Consider the following 22,719-nt stretch of genomic DNA (forward strand, 5'->3'; position numbering starts at 1 on the left):
TTTAATTTTCATCATTTTCATGTGCCTGTTGGCCTTGTCCAAATCCGTAGCACAAATAGAAGTAAATTATATTATCTTATAGCCACCATGGAGATGTAGCAATAAGGTTACAATGTTGAAACTAAACGTTCTAAGGTTCTTCAATTTTAGGATAGCGAGCAAGGGAAAAAAAGTTTAGTGGTTTGGTTTATGAAAGTGAGATCAATGTGGTACTGAGAAACAGTTTTAAGTCAGAAATTGAAGATGTAAAATTAGTTTGGTGGAGATATTAAGTAGAAAAGGGAAGAAGTCACTGAAAGAACATGATCTACAGGACACTCCCCAACTGTAGTTATATTCTAAAGCAGAGTGCAAATAAAGAAATAATGGGGGCTTGCAACAGGCACTGTAATCAAAGGCAAATTAAATCTTCATATGGATAGGGCAAATCAAATCACCACACTTAGCACTGAGGAAGAGTTTATTGCATGCAGTTGAAGCAGTTACATAAAACAATAGAACAAAGAAAAGTATAGCACAAGACCAGACCCTTCAGGCCACAGTATTAAAGAATCAGAGTCATAGCACACTACAGCACAGAAGCTAACCCTTCAGCCCATCTATTCTGAGCCAGCTCATTAATCTGCTCAGTCCTATCGACCTACACTCAGACCGAAACCTTCCATACCTCTCTCATCCATCTACCTACCCTAATTACCCTTAAATGTTGAAATTGACCCACATCCACCACCTGCACTGGCAGCTCATTCCACACTCTCACCATCCGAGTGAAGAAGATCCCCCTCATGTTCCCCTTAAACATTTCACCTCCCACCCAACATCAGTGGAAAAAGCCTGCTTGCATTTTCCCTATCTATACCCCTTGTAATTTTGTACACCTCTATCAAATCTCCCCTCAATCTTCTACATTCTTCGGAATAAAGTCTTAACATATTCAACCTTTCCCTGTAACTCGGGACCACAAGTCCCAGCAAGACCTTTGGAAATTTTCTCTGCACTCCTTCGATCTATTTACGTCTTTCTTTTAGGTGGGTGACCAAAGCTGCATAAAATACTCCAAAGCAGGCCTCACCAATTTCAAGATAACATCCCACTGCTGTATGAAGGCCAATGTAAAGCTTTCCTTACAGAACTATCTACCTGTGATGCCACTTTCAAGGAATAATGGATCGGTGTTCCCAGATCCTCAATGCCCTACCTCTCACCATTCAAGACCTACCCGAGTTAGCCCTCCCAAAGTGCAACACTTCACACTTGTCTACATTAAATTCCATTTGCCATTTTTCAGCCCATTTTACCGACTGGTCCAGATCCTGCTACGAGTTCTTAAAGTCTTCCTTGCTGTTCACTGCACCTCAATCTTGGCGTCATTGCAAATTTGCTGATCCTGTTTACCAATCCCTGCGACACTCCACTAGTCACAGGCCTTCAGTCAGAGAGGCAATCATCTACAATACTTCTCTGTCTTCCTCTGCAAAGCCAATGTCTAATCCAATTTACTACCTCATCTTGAATGCCAGGCCACTGAAACTTCTTGGCCAACCTCCCCTATGGGACCTTGTGAAAGGCCTTGTTAAACTCAATGTTGACAACATCCACTGCTTTACTTTCATCAGCTTACCTGGTAATTTCCTCCCAAAACTCTACAAGATTGGTTAGACATGACTTACCACACACAAAGCCTTGTTGACCAGTCTCTGACTTATCAAATACTTATGTATCTAGTCTCTTAAGAGTACCTTCCAATAACTTTTCCATTACTGATGTCAGGTTCACTGGCTTATAATTTCTTGGCTTGTTCTTACAGTCTTTCTCAAATAACTGAACAACATTAGCTATCCTCTAATTGTCCAGCATCTAACTCTTGGCTAAAGATGTTTTAAATATCTCTGATAGGGCTCTTGCAATGTCTGCACTAGCCTCCCAAAGGGTAAAAGGAAACACCTTGTCAGACCTTGGGGATCTATCCACCCTAGTTTGCCTCAAGACAGCAAACACCTCTTCCTCCACTGTAATTTGTACAGTGTCCATGACATCACTGCCGCATTTCCTTGCACGTACAGACTCTGTGTTCATCTCCCAGGTAAATACAGATACAAAAACAATCAATTTAAGACCTCCCCCATCTCTTTCAGCTCCGCACATAGGTAACTACTCTGATATTCAAGATAACCAATTTTGTCTCTTGCTATCCTTTTGCTCTTAATATATGTAGAGAAGTCCTTAGGATTCTCCTTCACCTTGTCTGCTGGAGAAACCTCATGTCTTCTTTTATCCCTCCTGATTCCCTACTTAAGTGTTCTCTTGCATTTTTATACTCTGAGGAAATAAGGGCATTTGTTTCTTCCTGTCTATATCTGCAATGCATCTCATTCTTCTTCAAAACCAGGGCCTCACTATCTCTCGAAAGTTAAGGTTCCCTAAACCTGCTATCCTCGCCTTTCTTCTAACAGGAACATACAACTAACTCTCAAAATCTCACCTTTGAAGGCCTCCCACTTACCAAGTACACCATTGCCAGTAAACAACCTATTCCAATCATGGGAGCATACCGGGTAGCACACCACTTTAAAGTACAGGTGGCAGGGGTACAATTCCCGCTTTGCCTATATGAACTTCGCACGTTGTCCCCGTGACCACATGGATTTCCTCCGGGTGCTCCAAAGGTTAATTGGTCATTGTAAATTGTCACACGATTTGGCTAGGATTAAATCAGGGTATTGCTGGCCAGCGTGGCTTGAAGGGCTGGACTGACCTATTCTGCACTGTATCCCAATAAATAAATAAATATTCATACTTGCCAGTTCTTTCCTGATACCATCAAAATTGGCCTTACCCCAATTTAGAATCTCAACCCGAGGCCCAAACCCACCTTTTCCATATTTACCTTGAAACTAATGGCATTATAATCATAATGGTGTTAGGCTGAACTAATTAAATTAGTAATCAAATATCCAACTAAACTAATCCCTTCTCCCTACACCATGTCCATATCCTTCCATTTCCAGCACATTCATGTGCCTATCTTAAGTGTCTCTTAAATTTCCCCATAGTATCTGAATCCACAACCACAATAGGCAGCTCATTCCAGTCACCTACCACTCTTTATGCAAAAGAACTTACCCTGCACACCTCATTTAAACCTGCCCTTTGTCATCTTAAATTCATGCCCTCTAGTATTAGACATTGCAACCTTGAGAAAAGATGCTGGCTGTCCATGCCCCTCATAATCTTATAAAACTAACAGATCTCCCCTCATATCACATGCCCTCTAAACCACTCAGCATCCTGGCAAACATCTTCTGCACCCTGTCTAAAGCCTCAGCATCCTTCCTATAATGGGGACCCAGGATTGAATGCAATACTCCATATACGGCCTAACTTGATTTTTATAAAGCAGCAATACTTTATGGAACCAATAAGGGGGCAAGCTGCTTGAATCATATGTAAATGAGACAGGATAATTAATAACAATGGTCTCTCTGGGGAAGAATGTTAAAGGCACGTGGAATTTCACATCATTCAGTTTGCAAGTGAGAAACTTAAGCCTGAATCAGGATTTTAAACATAAATAAACAAAAGCCTATGAAGGAAAATTTGGTTAAAATGAAGTAGAGTAAATTAGCAAGAGGCAAAGGTGGTTCAGGATTTTTATTGGGTACACAGGGTCTGTACAATTAGCTTTGTATATCCATTGTACCACATCAATGTAAGATTTCTAACAGTGTGGATTGAAATATAAACAGAAAACGCTGGAAAAAGTTAGCAGATGAGGCTAAATCTGTACAGAGAGAAATACACTAAACTTTTTACAAAATTACCTTTTAGAAGTCCTGATCAAACTGATTTCAACAGCTCCTAGCATCTTCCGGTTTTATTTCAAATTGCCAGCATTAACATTATTTTACTTTTATGGATAAGTTGGAGTAGGTTTGCAGTAGATGAGAGATTGGCGGGCATACAGACAGAGCTAGACCGAGAGAATTTGAAGGTAGGACACAGGAGATACAACAGCCAAAGCAGACTACAATGAGTTCAGTTGGCCAATATCATTTTTTGTAACTGTACAGGAGTGATTGCATTTGCTGTGCCCTCACACCTGTCCTTGTCAGTAATTCAACAACAAAGCCATAAAGAGCAATGAGTGTAGTAATGAACTCATCAATGAAGATTTCTGTTTTTGTGCTCCTTAGAAACTGGGAATTAAGGTATGTTGTTAAAGAATTGTTGATCACTTAAATTACTATTTCCATTACCTTACAGAATGTGTAAATGAGATGCTAAGTCCTGGTTGATGAATTTAAACATTCTGACTAAACAGGGGGCCAAGATGCTTCTCAATTGAAATAACACTGGACATGTACCAAGAGGCTCATGAGTGAAAAAAATTAAAGCTGCTGAGCATCTCGAATTCCAAATAAGTAATGTATGGAGAAAGTGGTAGGAAGAGTTTATAGTTTCCAGGCCATCCTTGCATTACAAATGCCTGAATTATGGATGCTCCCTACATATGATCAAGCACCCATAATAATATGAAATTCAAACGTCTACTGTTTATGTTCACATTCATTCCTAAAAATGGCAGAGCTGTTTTCCTATCTCACTCTACTTTTAGAAATTGTTTTTTTTTCTTTTCAGTCTTGTGCATTTACGACTTAACACTGTGGAGGTATGGAAACAATATCGAGGGATACAAGTACATTTTCCAATTTATGGACAAAGTTGACTTCTGGATCTCTGGAACCTGTTTAACACCCAAGGACAGCCTCTTACTTGGCACATAAACGTGACCAAAGAGACAAAAGATGGTATTGTGGCTATTCAGAGACAGAATTACCCAGATACTGACTTTCTAACAATATAATTTCTTATTGTTTCTTGGCAGAATGAAGATTAGCAGATTTGAATCACACATTCATCACACTTTATTTGTGTTTTTTTAATTGTCACACCCACAGTGAAGAACTTTTGTTTGCAAGCCATCCAGGTGGATCATTCCATATATAAGTGCCACGAGATCATACAAAAGGGGGTAAAAAGGGATGCAGAATATAATGTTACAGCTACAGAGAAAATGCAGTGCAGGTAAACAAATAAAGTTCACAGTCCATGACGAAGTAGATTAAGGACCTTAGTGTATAAGGGGTCTGTCCGAGAGGCTTATAATAGCAGAGTAGAAGCTGTCTTTGAGCCTAGTGGTACATGTTCTTAGGTTTTTGCATCATCTACCCGATTGCTGGGGGGGGGGGGGGGGAAGGGGGAAGAAATGCCTGGAATCTGCTGCCAGAGGCAATGGTGGAGGTAGATATAATAGAGGCATTCAAGAGGTTCTTAGGTAGACATATGAAAATGCAGAGAGTACAGGGACATGGACCATGTGTGACCAGAAGGAAGATGACTAATTAGACATGACTAGCTTCATTAGTTCAACACAACGTCAAGGGTTGAGGGGCCTTTTCCCGTGCCATAGTACTTTAGATTCTATGAAAAGTCCTATACAAACCTCAATCCAATTTAGGGTTGCTGCTATTATGTTCCCCAATGATGAAGTAAGTCAAAATGGAGGCAAAATTTTAATAAGATATGATTATCAAGTATGAGGTGATGGTTATCCAAACTGAAGATACAAGGCATTGCAGACTGGAAAACAAAGGCTTACAGGAGTCTTAGCAGCACACACAAAATGCTGGAGGAACTCAGCAGGCCAGGCAGCATTATAGAGAAGAGTAAACAGTCAATGATTTCAGTCAAGACCCTTTATCGGGACTGGAGAAAAAAAAGATGAGAAGACAGAGTAAGAAGGTGGGGGGACCTTGTATTTCTTCCACCCCTCCTCCCACCTTCCTACTCTGACTTCTCATCTTTTTTTCCAGTCTTGGTGAAAGGTCTTGGCCCAAAACATTGACGGTTTACTCTTTTCCATAGATGTAGCCTGGCTTGCTGAGTTACTCCAGCACTTAGTGTGTGTTGCTTGGATTTCCAGCATCGGCAGATTTTCTCCTGCTTGTGATTCAAGAATAGGAATTTCTTGACCACTGTGAAAAGTGGCAAGTACACTAGCAAGGAAGCTGTAAAACTGCAAGCTCTGGTGGGAGGCCTAACGCTGCCCTGCGGACCAGCCACTCAGTAACTCAACTATTTAGCTCTCCCAGGACTGGAGCAGAGGTTAACCAAGCAGACCTCAGAGATCCAAGAAATTAATTCAGATGTTTTAAATGCAGTGAGGTAAGTCACAAATCAAACAGCACTGATCATTTAGGAGTAGCGCTGCAGAAAGCCAGAGGCCACATAAGCTTGTATGGGACTAGATGGGTGATGACTGTTGATGTAGATCGATTAAGTCATTAAAACAATTTATCTATGGCAGACATAAATTCAGAACATAGTGGATGTCTGCTGTCTATTTTAAACATAAACTGCAAAACTGCAACTACTTGAGTACAAAAAATTCAAGTTAAATAATATTTGACTCAAATGTAGCATTTTGATATGTAAAAACACATTCCTTTCAGTTCACTGAAAGGAATTCCAAATCTCTTCAAACTAAATTGTCCTTCTGCTATGCAAACATTAAAGTCTCTTATCTGCAAACAGGTCCTAATTTGTAATTACATGTAGTTAATCTAAAGCAAAATACTACAATGCTGGAAATCTGAAATAAAACAGAAAATGCTGAAAGTATTCCGCGATTAGACAGCTGTGGAAAGAGAAATTTATCCCAGGCCCGATACTGATATATTAACGGCTTACTTCTCTGCCTGAATATTTTCAATAATATTTGTTTAATTGCATGTAACTAAATATAATATAGACATAATCTATGGACTGCATGCTACAATTTGGATATTGCTCATCTCAACTTGACAAATGAAATTTCGTTACACAAAACATCACATTATAACATTCTGAAATCTTCCAAGTTGAACCATATCTCCTATGAGATGAAGCTCAACAAATTATTCAAAGCCTATAAAAGAATAGGGACAAAGCGGTAGACGATTTAAGATTTTGCATTAATTTCTGTTTCTCTCCTTTTGGAATCATACAATAATACAGCACAGAAAGCTGGCATTCAACCCATCGTGCATGTACCAGCTTTTTAAAAATACTGCCAATTATATAAAAATTTAAGAAACAAGAGGCAGGAGTAGCCTATTTGGCCCCTTGCACCTGCTCGACCAGTCAATCGGATCAGAAATGATATTTTTTTTACCTCACTGCTGCTTTCCTGTACTGAGCCCGTACTCTTTGATTCTTTTAACATCCAAAAATGTGTCATTCTTTCTCGAACGTACTCAGTGGATGAACATCAATAGCACAATTGGATTGAAAAATTCAGGATTCACTAAACTAGAAATGTCATCTCTTCTCCATTCTGAACAGCCAGCTCCTTACTCTGAATCTGTAATCTCTTTTCTGAGACACTCTATTCAAGGGAAACATCATCCTTTTATTGGAACTGTAAGAACTTTGTATGCTTCAGTTAAATTATATCTCCCTCTTCTAAGCTCTAGAAAATAAAAGCCCAGCCTGGCTAGTTTATCCTTACAGGTCATTTCCCATTTGCAGAAATCAGTCTGGTGAACCTTCATTGCACTCCTTCTATTGCTAATGTATCCTTCCTTAGAGAACTGTACATAATGTTCCAAATGCAGACCCACCAGGGCCTTTTATTATTGCAGCAAGACTTCCTTGTTGTTTACAGTTTGCAATCTGCCTGTTTGCTTATACAGTACTGTATTTTCAAATACTTATCCAATATACTTCCTCTATCTGCTAGAAAATATATTCTTAAGCCATTTATTGTGCTAGTCTTATGCCATGTATAAGCTTTAAAACAGAGCATCATCATAACATAGCTTTCTGGTCTTTTTCTCTTGATATGTAATATATGGTGACAAGCCCAAATTCCGTGGGAACCCCAGGCTTTCTTGATTGGGTAACAAAACAACTCTCTGCCCTTTCTCAAATAAAACGTAAGGAAATTTCCTTGCACTCATTGGGAACTCATGATTGGAAACTTCCCAGAACGTTTAACTATTAAAATTTGTGGTAGCAAATCATTGGCTTGAGGTTGACAACCTGCCAATGGTTGATTCCTAATGTTTTTAAGGATAAAAAGAAACAGGGGGAAAAAATCTCCTCATTCTTATATTTAGTAGAGCTCTGTGGCTGAATAATTAAAAGCTGCCCATCACTACCTTTCATTCATAATTTGTAGAAATCTGTATTGAAGTGTTAACATTTCTTAGTCAACTTGCTCTTAGATTCCACAGCTCACTGTAGAGCAGTGAACCTGTTAACATCACATTTTCATCTCTGGAACTTGAAAAATCCGAGGCAGATGTGCAAAATAAAAATGTTCTTTAAGAATACTTGCATGCTATAACTCTACATAAATGTGAACTATGCTCAGCAAGGGTGGCCAAATAGGAATACATGGTGTTAAAACAGCAATTTATTAAAGCAAGTGATTTTGGGACTGAGGGCAGACCATGAAGTTCACGTGGACTGGTGAGCCAGATTCAGTTGTGCTACATTTGAAAACCGTATTTTGATTCTGTTCAACATTATTTTATCTTGCTGAGTTTTATCTGTGGAGAAAGAATACCCTTTGAAGAACTGCCCAGGGTCCAGCAGTGGGCTACAGTTATGGAAGTTGACTGGTTGGCTGGTCCTATAGGGGATGCAGCTGAAGTCTTGCAACTGATACTGAGCATACCTGCATTAATGGTCAGATTTCCTGTTCATGTAAACTTTCCAGCTACCAAAACTGGAAGCATGTTCTTAAAGAAGCCAGGTGATGTGCCCTGCTGTTAACCTACCTTCAGATGCTCAGCATCAAAGCTTTTGTGAACACTATGGACAAATGCATTGTGTGTCCAGTTTACTGCCTGAGGAATGCTACCTTCTAAGGAAATAGGATTCATAGAGGAGTAAGAGGAAAAAGAAACAGGCAAAGTATTTTCTTTTGAGGAAAACGGAAAATTAAAATATATTACCATAATAAACTTTAAGCAGCGCTTACCATCAAGGCATACTTTGATAAAGTTTTGGTGCCATGTAACAAAATCGTGTTAAATAATCTCTATGCTATTAATTCTTCCTTATAAAGCAATTGGTTAGTTACAAACGGATACATTTGATACATCACTTTTTTTGGAAAAAAAAAGAATTGACATTTTAATTGTTTTACATGTAATTTCACTTAGTTAAGCTTAAATTAGTCCATGTGTTACAAGCAAGGAAAAGCCTCAGCTCCAGAGAATAGAAGGCTATTTTTGTAAGTATAGTAAGTGCTTTTAAGTCTCCATTTAAAGGCCCTTGACGTGAATATTCTCAAAGCAGCACCAAATTCAAGAAAAGATTTCTGCAATAAAGGTTACAGTAGCTGCCAAAAGTTAGCTGTCTCATGGTGCTGCATTTTAACACTCCGTTCTTATACGGGATTGATGATGGTCTGCGATTATTTTCTGATCCTTAATCCCACTCTGAGGCAGCTGAAAGTCCTTTAAGAGTGCTTGTTTAACAAGGAATTAATTCTAACTTAACTGGAAATGAAGCACTTCAGGGACCGGACTGTTCTCATGTCAGTTAAAAGGCTCTTTTCCTCAATTTTTTTTTCTTGTCTTCTCGCTTTCCTTGAGCTATTGCTATTTATATATTCCATGACTTAATTCTTTCATCTCCTCTCTTGAAATATTATGTAATTCTTAGTTTTCCAGCTGCCTTTTACGTTTGCACTTTGCTCATTTTTTGCATTCCTTTCTTCAATTTGTGTTCTCTATATTCTTCATTCTGTTCTCCTTTCTGTTATTTCATTCATTACATCTATTTTTTTCTATGACTTCCATTTTAACATCTGCTTAGGCTCACTTACCTTCACAGTCCCTTGGAGTGTGCTGTCCTTCAACATGGAGTGCTTACTGTCGAAGAAACAGGAAATAATTATTTCACTTTATTGCAGTCCATGTCTTGCACATAGTTCCAGTTAATTTTCTGCATGAGTAATATTACAACATGCTAACAGATTTTGTTATTCATTACATTACCTGGCATTATCATTTTTAAACCTCCCTTAGGTGCAAACTGTTGCAAAGTACACTGTAATTATTTGCATGTTGTGCAAAATAATCAAATATGTGTTTTGGCAGATTCTGTATAACACATCACACAATAAATTGCATCTCATCTGAAAGCACATCAGCTGTCCAATAGCATTCTTGTCAAACTGATATTACTTCTGTTTAGCAGAAGGAAAGCACAAAATTGGAACTCAAGATTATTGGCATCGAGAGCTGTGCAACATTTTTACAAAATATCAAAATTCCAGGGTATTTAAAATAGATTTAGCAGACAAAGTTAAGAATTGCATTATAAAGGTCAGTTATCACATTGATTTAGAGGTCTGTGCAATATTACTTTGAGTCATTTGATAGCACATTAAAAGAGATAGCATCCTTTCTATTACCACCTCTGGGATCTAACTAAAAGCAATTCAAGAGAAAGTATATAATCTGCTTAACATAAATGGTTTGGGCCTATGATTCTCCACAAAAAGAATTACTGAGCTGCCAGAGATGCATGGAAGCGTCAGAAGTCTTTTCACAAGAAAAGGACACTTGCTTTGACACCTCCCAACAGGCTCATACTGCTCAGTAACAGAATGTAACTTTTTCCACTAATGGGGCAGCAGAACATTCATTCTGCCCCTCTTCAATCCGATGTGACTGTCTGCTCATTATGCCCTTAATTTATCCTTGTAATCATTAATAAGGATTTCGGTGGCCTTTGAAAATTGCTAGAATAGTCAAATGAAAATAAAACAAAGTTAAATGAAGATTTATATGTCAAACAAAAATTGTGATTATTCAAGTCACCATTCCCACCTCAATCTCTAGTTGCTGCCATCTCTACTTGAGCCCTACCTCCCACCACCTCAAAAAGTCTACTACAAGGTCCCTTCTATTGACTGGTTATGCAAATGGCAACTGGTTACTTTTATTTATTTGTAGTTTAATCCCCATTTTCCTGGGGAGCATGCAGTGCAGCAGTAGAAAGAATACTGGCAAGGGGGAATAGGATCACCTCCGGAAAGATCATGGAGTTAAAGGCAACTATATGTTAAAAATTATTTCGCCTCATCTGGAGGATATTAATAAGCATGTGGTTCTTTTCCAAAATGTTTCTCAAATACACTCACTATGTGAGATTTACATACTAAACATTTTTGAATATTATATATTTCCATTTTTTCAAGATATATCTGTGATTTCATCTATGCTCACACTGTCTTTTCGATCCCAAGGCTGTAACTGGAGCAGATCTCGCCTCATCACTGATCTATTCCCACTAGTTATGGACTCACTTTCAAGGACTCTTCATCTCATGTTCACGATATTTATTGCTTATCTATCCATCTATGTATTTATTATTATTAGTTTTTTCTTTTGTTTTTTTTGCATATTTTGTTATCTTTTACAAATTGATTGTTTGTCCAACCTGCTGGATGTTGTATATGGTGACATATATGTAATTCGATAACAAATTTATTTTGAAGTTTGAACTTTCTGAGCTTTGATCTGGTATCCATAAGCATCACTCCTCAGGCTTTGTCTTTAAAACAGCTGCTGCGAGATCCCAAGATTAACTGAATTTCCTTCCTTCACTCTGTTGGGCACCTGATGACAGGCCAAAGACAGGAATGTAATCCTTTCAGGAATTAATAGTGTAAAACCTTTTCTTATCATTCCATGATACAGCACTATGACAGAGCATAGTCAGGCTCTACAAACACACCATACTCAATTATCACAGATAATTTACAGCTGCTAGGGGGATTATACAAACAATAGAAGTGATGATATTTTTAACTATTGTACTGTAATTTGGCCAGTTAAGACATATAATTTGTCAAAACATTCAATTAATAGTAATAAACAGGTGAAGTAATTCATCGGACAGGATGTAAAGAGATATTAAATTTTTTTCATAAAGGACAAAAGCAGTATTAGTTTATCAAGTGCTCATATATATCAAGTGTTCGTATATATCATTGCAGCAATAATAATTACAGAATATACTATAGTCAATTACTACCTATTTTTTATGATTATACTTCATTATGTAGTACCATCTCCAAAAATAATACTTCCTCTCAATTCCAACATTTTCAAAATTCAATTCTCATAAATATCAAGACACGACTTTTAAAGGGGATTATTTTCTTCTCAACATTCCGTAAATCAATATTGTTAAAAGGAAACTTATGCTATTTGCTTCCAAGCTCCCCAATGAATGTGACTTCGGCTTTTCCACGTGGGAACAGCGTTTACTTTAATTTTAGCTTCTCTATGATGCAGCGAGGCTAAATATACAGTAGGGGAATGCCATGATGGGAAGGATATGTGAAGCCTGGTCATGCTGGCACAAGATGCATGTGGACATGGGACTGCATTTCCTTGTAGAAAATTTAAACCGTATTCATCTCCAAATATCTCCATTCAGTAAATGTAACTCTAAATAACTATGCAGGAGACATTTGCCAATCATCTTCTGTAAGAGATTACCATCAAATTTGCAAGAGAAATGCCTAATATTATTTTAAGCTCTAACTGGACTTTGTAGTCCTTCCTTGCATAAAAATAACTGGGATTAGGAATCCACAGGCACTAACCTTATGGCTTACTACTTGCACGTTCACTGAAATACTCCATCACTGCCGCTCACAGAAGATGAACAGCTAGGCAAGCACATGTGTCCTCAGTATTAATGCAATGACTTCACAAATATTCCACAAGAATTACTTCACTTCTCTGGAGAAATTATCGGCAAATTTTTGAGGGTGGGGGTATTATCAGGACAATAGTATTCACTCTCTCCCAAAAATGCCATTCCCAATAAGATTACCATCCTTCTCACTAACATTGGCTGAATTTCATGAATGCACACAGCTTAAGATTTTACTGACAGCAAAGTACCGTGCAATCAACAAACTCCTTAGACTTATATACAAAAAGCAATAATAATGACAAAAAGACAGAATTTATGATAGATTGTGGCATTGCCTATTTGGAAAGTGTTCAGTGCGTTTTTATTAGTTTTCTATAAAACAGATAGGCTGTATTCATCTACATTGTAGCTATGAAGAATTTCTTATTAATTACCCTGAGTAAAACTCTTCAATTATACATCTAAATTATTGAAGTTTCAATCTAATCTCTTATGAAATTTCTCCTTTTAGACAAGTTCAATTTGAAACAATTATACAGCTTTAGAAAATGAGTTAAAAATAAATTTTTTATTAAAGTAATTACACAATGGCAGATGTAGATCATTTTTTAACAAATGAAAACAGACCAATGAGAAGTAATGATTTTTTTGTCACATCAAATTTGTAACTGTTTTTCTTTTCTCATTATAGCACTTAACTGTTCAAAGATGTAGATGCTGGTATGTACATCTATCAACTTGTGAATATATTATACAAAAATTACATACTTATAGTGCCAAAGCCATCAGCCTCAGGGGCAACGCAGCTTACTATAAAGGCCAGATCTTAACTGCATCCGCCTTGCAAGTTTGGGGATGACTGATTATAAGACAGCAAGTATTAAAAAGCATTGCTAAGCGCTGGTCGCCAATAAGGGAAGACAGATCAAATCATATCTGTGCTGCAGACACTAATATCCTAGGCTGCAAACAGGGACATCAATAAATTTTTATGAGACTTTGAAAAGATCAACACAGTAGATGTGACAAAAAACAATGCTCCTGTCATGTTCAGTTTGTCCACAGCGCTCAGCCGCAGACGCCTAAGAGTATGTCAGCGGAGCAAAATTTAATTTTACAAGATTAAATCCACCTTCATTGGCAGATGGCCGGATGCCTTGAAATGAGCACTGAAGGTGTTTCTTGAAGACATGCAGTGCTAAGCTCCTCTAGGACATTATGCTTTAAAGCAGCATTCAAACCAAAGGGACAGAAAGAAGTTGCTAATATAAAGCTAGCCTAATATAATAAATGGATTATGGAAGTGGAACGTGTAATTGAGTTGGAGGAAGAAAGAAAGAGGGAAAGAAGAGTGTTCCCTGATATAAAATGCACTTGGAATTCCTTTATCCCAACTCCACATTAATGCTTCTTGTTTTTTTTTAAACCCATATACAATATATGATGCAGCCCATGCGGTTCTTTTCTGTCTTTCTTTTAATCCAGTTTGCTGGATTTAAGAAAATAAAATCCCCAATCCGCTACCTCTAAAGAAGTGGAGGGTCTATGACCTCCCAGTAACAATTAAAAGTCAAAAAGAGAGTAACAGTTTGAGAAAAAAAAGAAAAAGTTAACGAGCAGAGAAAACAGAAAGTGCAGAATATCTTTTTTTTCTATGGTGTTGTTGTGAATCCCGAAAACTGTGCAGTTGAATAGCAAAATAAAAAGAGCACTCTACACTATATGGGAGGTGATGTCAACTCGTCTGATAATTAATCTGTTGGAAACAGAGGGACAGATTGTACTAATAGTTAGAATTCAGCTTTTTGCAAATGTCTGTAAAAGCCTTTTATGGGTTTTGTCTAATAATGTCAATAATGCTCTGTGTACAAGAGGTAACCCAATTAAAAATGATAATTGGCTTCTTCAACATTTTGGGTGCTGATCAGCCTTCACAAATTCACATTGACCAAAGTCGATGAATTTTAGGAAAATGAGAAAAATCCTGTACTTGTTTTCTGTTTCTATTTTATCAGGGAAATTATTGACTTACATTAAGCACTGCTGAGTGAAGAAGAAATGATTAATTGAAAACCACAAATGTTCAATGCGTAACCAATTGAATAATTGGATTTTCAACTGAAAGTTTCATATTCAGCAATTCACCTACTTATAACAGAAATGAACAGAACCACTTTCAGCCACGTTCCTTAAATTATTTTCTGTATTGTTGTTCTTTTCTCTTAGGGTGAAGTGAGGCCACAGCCCCAGAAACATAGCTCAATTTCAAGTGTTTAAGTCCCTGTTGTATTCAACAAGCTTCAGGTCCACTTTTGTTGTATAACAATACTGCAGTGTCCCATTTCTGATGATCAATATAATTAACTTTCTAGTCAATTTTATGCATTCAGAGTAAGCCACCCTGGGATATCTGTAGCTAAGAGATCCTGTAGGTCTAGAATGTATGCACATGCCATCATTTCTTTTTATTGAGATACAGTGGGCAATAGGCCTTCCTGGCCCTTTGAGCCACACCACCCAGCAATCTCCGGATTTAATCCTAGCCGAATCACGGGACAACTTACAATGACCATTTAACCTACCCGCTAGTATATCTTAGGACTGTGGGAGGAATACCCGGTCATGGGAAGAATGTACAAATGCCTTAAAGGCAGTGGTGAGAATTGAACCCAGGTCGCCTGTGCTGTAAAGTGTTGTGCTAACCACTACGCTACCATGTTGACCCAATATTAACAGAATGACAATAGTGCAGCCTGTTATTGCACCTACCTCCCAAGACACAGAACTAAATACCTTCACAGTTTCTATGCTGCACTTCTCTGTGGAAGCATTCAAGTTCACCCTCTGGTTCAGGGCTGACACTTAGCAAAAGTAATTCAAAATCAATTCCACTGCTGCTGCTCCCTCTCTCTATTTGTCTGTCTAATCCACCAAATTGTGTCTTCCTGAAGTTTTTGTTCAAGTACACAAATACCCTGCTGGATTGTCATCAGTAAATATCAAGATCATAACTTCTTATACCTTCTTATTACAACACAGACAAACTTGGTGAAGACTCTTGCCAATCAAGGCTATGCAATCACCTGAATATTTCAATCTTTCATGTCACAATACTGCACCACATCTTCTATGGAATTACTACAAGAGTAAGATAATTTTTAGAACGAATGGGAAATTATTCAACCAATGACAACTCTAATCTAGAAACAAGATCTCCCCAAACTAAACAACCATGATAGAATTTTCAGATGATGCTTATGTTTGTGTATGCCCAGAGGCTAAGTTCCCAGTCATTATTGATTTCTTCAATAAAGCATATGAAAGGACACATTATATTCTCAACATTCACAAGGCGAAAGTAATTTACCAACTGGCTCCCGCTGCACAAAACTGCCCTCCAATAATATAAATATTCATGGCAAGCACAATCTTCGACCTATTGAGGAATTGTGTTTCTGACGATCGCAGTCTCAAATCTGGTTATGGTTTACAAGGCTCCCAAACTTCCTATGTGCTTCCATGATTTGGACCACCTACAGCATGCTCATGAAATAAACTACCCAGTGGTCTCCCTTCAAATCTTTCAACTTCATTGGATGGACAGCAAACTTACACCAACGCTTTCTCCTAGTTTTGTGGTCCGAATTGCACTCAGTCAGCTCCATCAAACAGGCTACATCAATCATATGCCCACCTACCTGCCTCCTGAAAACAGACAATGAGTTTCAAACTCTGTCACCGGAAAAGACTGGCAGGCAAACAGAGCAAAATTTTGAAGAACGCTCTCAGAGCCTCCTTGAAAAAGTCCAATAACTCCATTGACTCTTGGAATCCCTGGCCTCCGAGTGCTCAAAGGCGAGAAGGGGCATTCAGAAAAATATGGGAAACAAAAGGTCTATGCATCAGGTGCATCCAGAAACAGGGCATAAACTACTCATTCACTCACCCTTGTCAGGCACCTCCTACTCCTTCTGCTGAAGAGTTTGGATCACTCATTGGCCTCATCAAACATCTCAGTGGAGGCAAGTCATTCTCAATCCCAAAGGACTGCCGAAGAGGAATATGGCTTTCATCAGTCTCCTGCAACACCCAAACTTTGTTTCCAGTCTATTGAACAACAAGCTTTCAGATTGCTGTATTTTATCTTCTTCTGCTTCTCAAGTTTTTCCAATAAGACTCTTTTGAGTTACATTAGCAATACCTCCTGAAAATTATTATGTTTACATTTGCTGTAGTCTCTTTAACTATTCAATCAATAACAGTTTTCTGTCACCTTTATCAAATTTGTGAAATCACTTGGAGTTGACAGATTTTTGTTGGTTATCTTAGATTAAATCTGGTATTTCTTACTAACTTTGATCTGAAAGAATGGACTGTGAACTAATATTAGACTAACTGATTCATGCAGGTTTTTTTTCCCACCCATAAAGACACTATATCAGTAACTTTCCATGTCAAAACACCATTTTTATATTTTTTTTTAAAAAAGACTGAAAATATGTGGTTAGATCCCCTGATCAATTTCTTACTTTTCTCATGATAACATGGAGTTAGGGCCAAGTGACTTTATTATCTTGATTCATGCTAATACCTTCAAAATTGATTATTTTCTTCTGTTTTAATAGCAACCAGTTATGAATATGTTACAGTCTTTGCTTAGCAGTCATTTTTCAATAGTCACATCAATTATTTACCCCACTTTTTTGCTGGACAAAATTATCATGATCTAGAGAGTAGTCATGTATGCAACCAAAATAAAATTTCCATTTTGCCTTTGTTATGGCTACAATACAAAACTCGTTGTCATTATTACTGGTTCAAACCCCAATTGTTAAAAATTATTTTGGCAACCCTACCACACAAGGTTGTGGAACATTATCTTAGCTTTTTGCCCCATTTCATCTCTCTTGCTCATTCTACAACACAGCTTAAAACCCTGCAGTCTTATCCTCCCTCAAATATTGCAGTTATATAGAAACATGGAAAAGTACAGTGCACCATGTTTGCACCAACCACGATGCCAAATTAAACTAATCTTATCCATCTGCACTTGGTCCACATGAAAATATGCAGTGAAATGTGTCATTTACGTCAATGACCAACACAATCCGAATATATGCTGGGAGCAGCCCACAAATGCTGCCATGCTTCCGGCACTAGCTTAGCATGCCTACCACTTAATAACCCTAACCCACACAGCCTTGAAATGTGTGCGGAAACTGGAGCACCCAGTGAAAACCCTTGAAGCCACAGGGAGAACGTACAAACTCCTTACAGATGGTGGTGGGGATTGAACCCCAATCACTGAATGCTGGTGCTGTAATAGCATCAAGCTAACAGCTACGCTACCTGTTGCCCTTCTCCTTTACACATCTCCTTTAAACTTCCCCCTTTAACTAATGCCATCTAGTATTAGACATTACCATCCCTGGAAAAAGACTCTGACTAATCTATAGATAGCCTCTCACAATTTTAGGTCATTGTTCAGCCACGGGCACTCCACAGAAAACAATTCAAGTTAGTCAAATCTCACCATGTAGCTAAATACACTCCAGTCCAGGAAACATAATGGTAAACCTCTTCTGCACCTCTCCTAAACTCACATTCTTCCTGTAATTTGCTAACTGCAATTCCACACTGCAAATAGAGCCTAAGTAATGTTTTATATAGCTGCAACATGACTAATTGACTTTTTTACTCAGTGCCTTGACAGATAAAGGTAAACATGCTCTATGCTTTCTTTATCACCCTATCTATATGCATTCCACTTTCAGGAAGTTGTGGACATGCACATCAACATTCCTCTGTATATCAATGCTCCCAAAGATCCTGCCATTTGCTGTAGACATTCCTCTTACAATTGACCTCCAGGAAGTTAACAAATTCATACATGACCATATAAAATTTCCTCAGCCATTTCTCTGTCCAAATTTCCAAATGACCTAAATGCTGATCTATGCTCTGACAATCTTTACTCCATTCAAACTCCACCCATTTTTGTCTCATCTGCAAATGAATTAATTGCACCTCCTGTATTTTCATTCAGATCATAAATATGTATTGCTAGCAGCAGAGCTCCCAGCACCAGTCCTTCTGAAATACCACAGGTCAAAGACCTCCAATCAAAAGGAAACACCACTCAACCACTACCCTAGGCCAATTTTGAACTGTATTTACCAATTAACCATGCATTTCAAGTGATTTTCTCATGACTTATTTCAATTTTGCCCTTACTCCAGAAGTTTTAATAATCTTGGCGTTCCTTTCTACTCTCGCACTTCCTCCACTTTTCTGGAGAAAAAGCTTAAATCCTCTGCCCATGGTTTGAATTTATTGAGATACAGCACAGAGTAGACATGTCAGCTCTTTGAGACATGCCACCTAGCAATCCCAAATTAATCATAGCCTAATCACAGGACAATTTACAGTGACCAATTAACCTACCAACCAATGCGTCTTTGGAGAATGGGAGGAAACCGGAACACTCAGAGGAAACCCATGTAATCACAGGTAGAACGTACAAACTCCTTACAGACAGCAGCGGGAATTGAACCTGGGCCTCCTGTATTATAACTGCAAAAATACAGGTAATATTTTGATTATATCCCCTTCACTATAAACTTCATATGTTCCAAAGCTCTCTCTAATGTCGTAGCAATCTTTCTATCTGGAACAACATATTGGCCTTCCTAATTTTTCGCTCTTTAGCCATCCAACATATGGCATGAAAAGCAAGCTGGATAGCCCCTTAACCATAACACCGGTAATTTTTGTCTTCTACAATTGTCCCAAAGTTTGTCGTGTCTCAAATACAAGAGTTGGCTGCTCTCTCCATCTTTCAATGGCACAAAGAAGATGGCAATCATTTGTGACCCTCGATCAAACTTGTTCTTATAATAATACAATTTTAAAACATTTAACAAAGTCATCCAAATCTTTTATCATTCATTCTTATTATCCTTTTTTACAGGACCATATACAATGGCATTCTTCCGTAATTGGTTAAAAAAAATCCTCTGCTTCTCTTGATGTAATTTGGTGTGTGCTTAAACATGTGGGGCAACTTTCCAAAACATATAGATAACTTTAAAAAATGGAAATTACAGCTGACGGCAAGGGAGAAAAATGATAAACTTTATGTGGGCCAAGATATGCTCAAAGAATTAACTGACAAGCAGAAGATTTCCAGTCCTTATAAAGGGCCTTGTTCTGAAATGTCGATTGTTTATTCCTCTCCATTGATGTTGTGTGACCTGCTGAGCTTCTCCAACATTTTGTGTGTATGTTGCTCTGGAGTTTAAGCATCTGTAGAATATCTTGTGTTTATTATTGTGGAAAACTGTTCACAGTTCATTAGTAAGAATAGCGAGAGGCAATATAATCTAAAATGTATAATGCTAAACGAATCCAGGAACAATAAGGCCTGTATATACAATATATTTTTGAAAATGCCAAGAAAGGTTAGAAAGTAGTTGAAAAGTCAAAAAGGCAAAGGAAATTTATGCTTTTGTGGCATAGGAGTGCCACTTTAAATGCTGGTTTGACAGTAGTGTTACACTTTAACACCTGTGAAGGTTTTAGATAAAAGGACTGCCTAGGTTGTTCCAGGGACATAGGAGTTTATTTAAATACAGTAGGTGGACCAGAATAACTGGAATTTATGCAGAAAAGTTTCTGACGTGATTTGATCCAAGTATTCAAATCATGCAGTGTCTTAAAGTGAATGAGAGGAAATTGCTTTCATTGCCAAAAGTGCTAGGTATCATATTGGTCACAGATTTTTGATGACCAAACAAAAAACACCTCAAGTGACAGAAGAGAAAACTTCTTTAATGCATAGTTTAAAATTGACTGCTTGAAATGCTGGTGGAAGCATACACAACAGAGGCTTCCAAAAACAAGTTAGTTGGATATTTGAAGGAGAAGAAAATGCAGAGCTAAGAGGAAAACGCAAGGTTTAGAGCTATCTGGAATACGCTCACAAACTGCCAGCATATACCTGAAAGCAGAAAGGCCTCTTTTTCATGTTTCAGTAATTTAAGCTTGAAATGTCATTTGGGATTTTAAGTTACAGTCGCCTATATGTTAAAGAAAAGGCAATTTGGTAACATATATAAATGTTCAGAAGTGCTACATTAAATCAGAGTTACTTTTATAGGAGCATGTTAAGAACAAGAAATAACGTTCTCAAAATACAACTATAAATGATTAGATGCATTTTCCACTACTTAAGCAATGGCATGAACCTATTTAAAACATAGAAGGGGCAAAAGGAACCTTTCATATTCACTTGTCTATTGATACTCCTCCATATTTAATTTTATTATTAACAAATATAATGCTTTTCCTTTATAGTAAAGGTTTCATCAAATCAATGTGTGTTATAACAGAGGTCATGATAGATCTAAAAGTGTTAAGAGTGCTACAGAGAAGGGGATGCTCAAAACTGAATGTTCAGTAATGAATCACTTAAACCAAAGTCTAACAGACTTATAGACTTAACTTACCAGTTAACTGCAACAATACATTTTCTCTCATTCACACACACAAACACAGGCATGAGTGGCATTGACTTTGCACATTTTGTTTTCTCCTCAAAATAACAGAATCATGTAAAAATTGCTGTGAGGAGAAACCAGAGCACCCGGAGGAAACCCATATGGTTAGGAGGAGGATGTACAAAATCTTTACAGATGCCACTGGAAATTAACTCTGATCTCCAATGCCCTGAATTGTAATTACATTGTGCTAACCATTATATTACTATAGTGTCCCACAAACTCAACTGTAACGTCCCACAACTGAGTCATGTTTTGACATAGTTTTTATATTAGATTGGTTAATCCTTAACAGACAGAAATAAATGAGTAAAGTCATTTAAGTTAATCCATAATTCTTGTTTTAGGGGGCAGAAGTGGCTCGGATAACTCTCAGTGATTCTGCCACAAAATATTAATTCCTTGCTTTCTGTCCATTCCCTTGGATGCTTGACCCAAGTTCATGGGGACATGCCTGACTACCATTATGATTACACGGAGGCTTTTTGAATTTTTTGGATTGATTTTAGCTTGATCACTTTTAAGATAAGTGGGTTAACATGTTAGCTCTACCTGCCACTACTACAAGCTAATTCAATGAAGTTTTAAATGTGTTTACTCACTCTCTGATTTCATACACTCGCCATCCCTGAATGACATGGCCAACAGATGCAGCAGGGAATGGGTCATTGATATAAAGCGAACTGTGTTGGTGATCAGACTTTCTTCATCAGTGAAGAGTTGGCTTTAGAGATACCAATTTGTCTACTGAATAACTGACTTTCAGTTTTGATACTTGACATTTCTACAACAGAATAAGCAACCTTTGCTGCCGTTAATTAAAATATAGAAGGAGTATAGGGAAAAAAAGCCTTGGTGGATATTCCAACTTCCACTCAAATTCCATGTACTAAACGATATGGAATTCTGTCCACATAGTCAAAATCCTAACCAATGCAAATAATTCTTCCTAATCTTAATAACGAGGAGCAAGCGGAACTGTATATATTGTGTTAACCAAGGTACAATTGCCAGAAGCTTAGGAAGACAGAAGTGGACCTACTGGAAGTCTGCATCTGGCCTTAAATTCAATATTTCATCCTAGTCAATAATCACTTATTATTTTACTGATCATTTTTTATTTAGGTTATTTCAATTAAAACTGAAACATGGTGGCTGATCCTTGTCAGGACAGGTTCTATTATACAGTGCTAATCAAACTGAATTAATTATCAGACACTGGTATCATACTTCTTTTTGAACACCAAGAGATTTTTTTTTTTGGAAAAAAAAACTATAGATCATTTGAAACATGGTGGGAAAAAATCATCCAGCTGCATAGTTGTATTTTCTGTCACTACTTGTTGGCCAATGGAATACTGTGAAGAGAGAAGAATGTGTTAGAAACTCTAACCTTTCTCACTGACACATGCATCAGGGGGCACTACAT

At 37.7% G+C, this 22,719-nt stretch overlaps 1 protein-coding gene across 7 annotated transcripts in view; it reads right to left on the bottom strand.

The window, feature by feature from the left end:
• Window positions 1–22,719, bottom strand: part of rnf220a (ring finger protein 220a) — a 467,383-nt gene that overhangs the window by 162,699 nt on the left and 281,965 nt on the right. For 6 of the 7 annotated variants that reach the window (XM_059984135.1, XM_059984137.1, XM_059984131.1 and 3 more), the window contains exon 4: window positions 9,881–9,926. The exons of the other annotated variant lie outside the window; for it this stretch is intronic. In XM_059984135.1, coding sequence (XP_059840118.1) covers window positions 9,881–9,926 — 46 coding nt within the window. The remainder of the gene's footprint in view (window positions 1–9,880; window positions 9,927–22,719) is intronic. 7 annotated transcript variants of the gene reach the window in all.

The sequence above is a fragment of the Hypanus sabinus genome, chromosome 11, assembly GCF_030144855.1.
Source record: "Hypanus sabinus isolate sHypSab1 chromosome 11, sHypSab1.hap1, whole genome shotgun sequence".
NCBI lineage: Eukaryota > Metazoa > Chordata > Chondrichthyes > Myliobatiformes > Dasyatidae > Hypanus > Hypanus sabinus.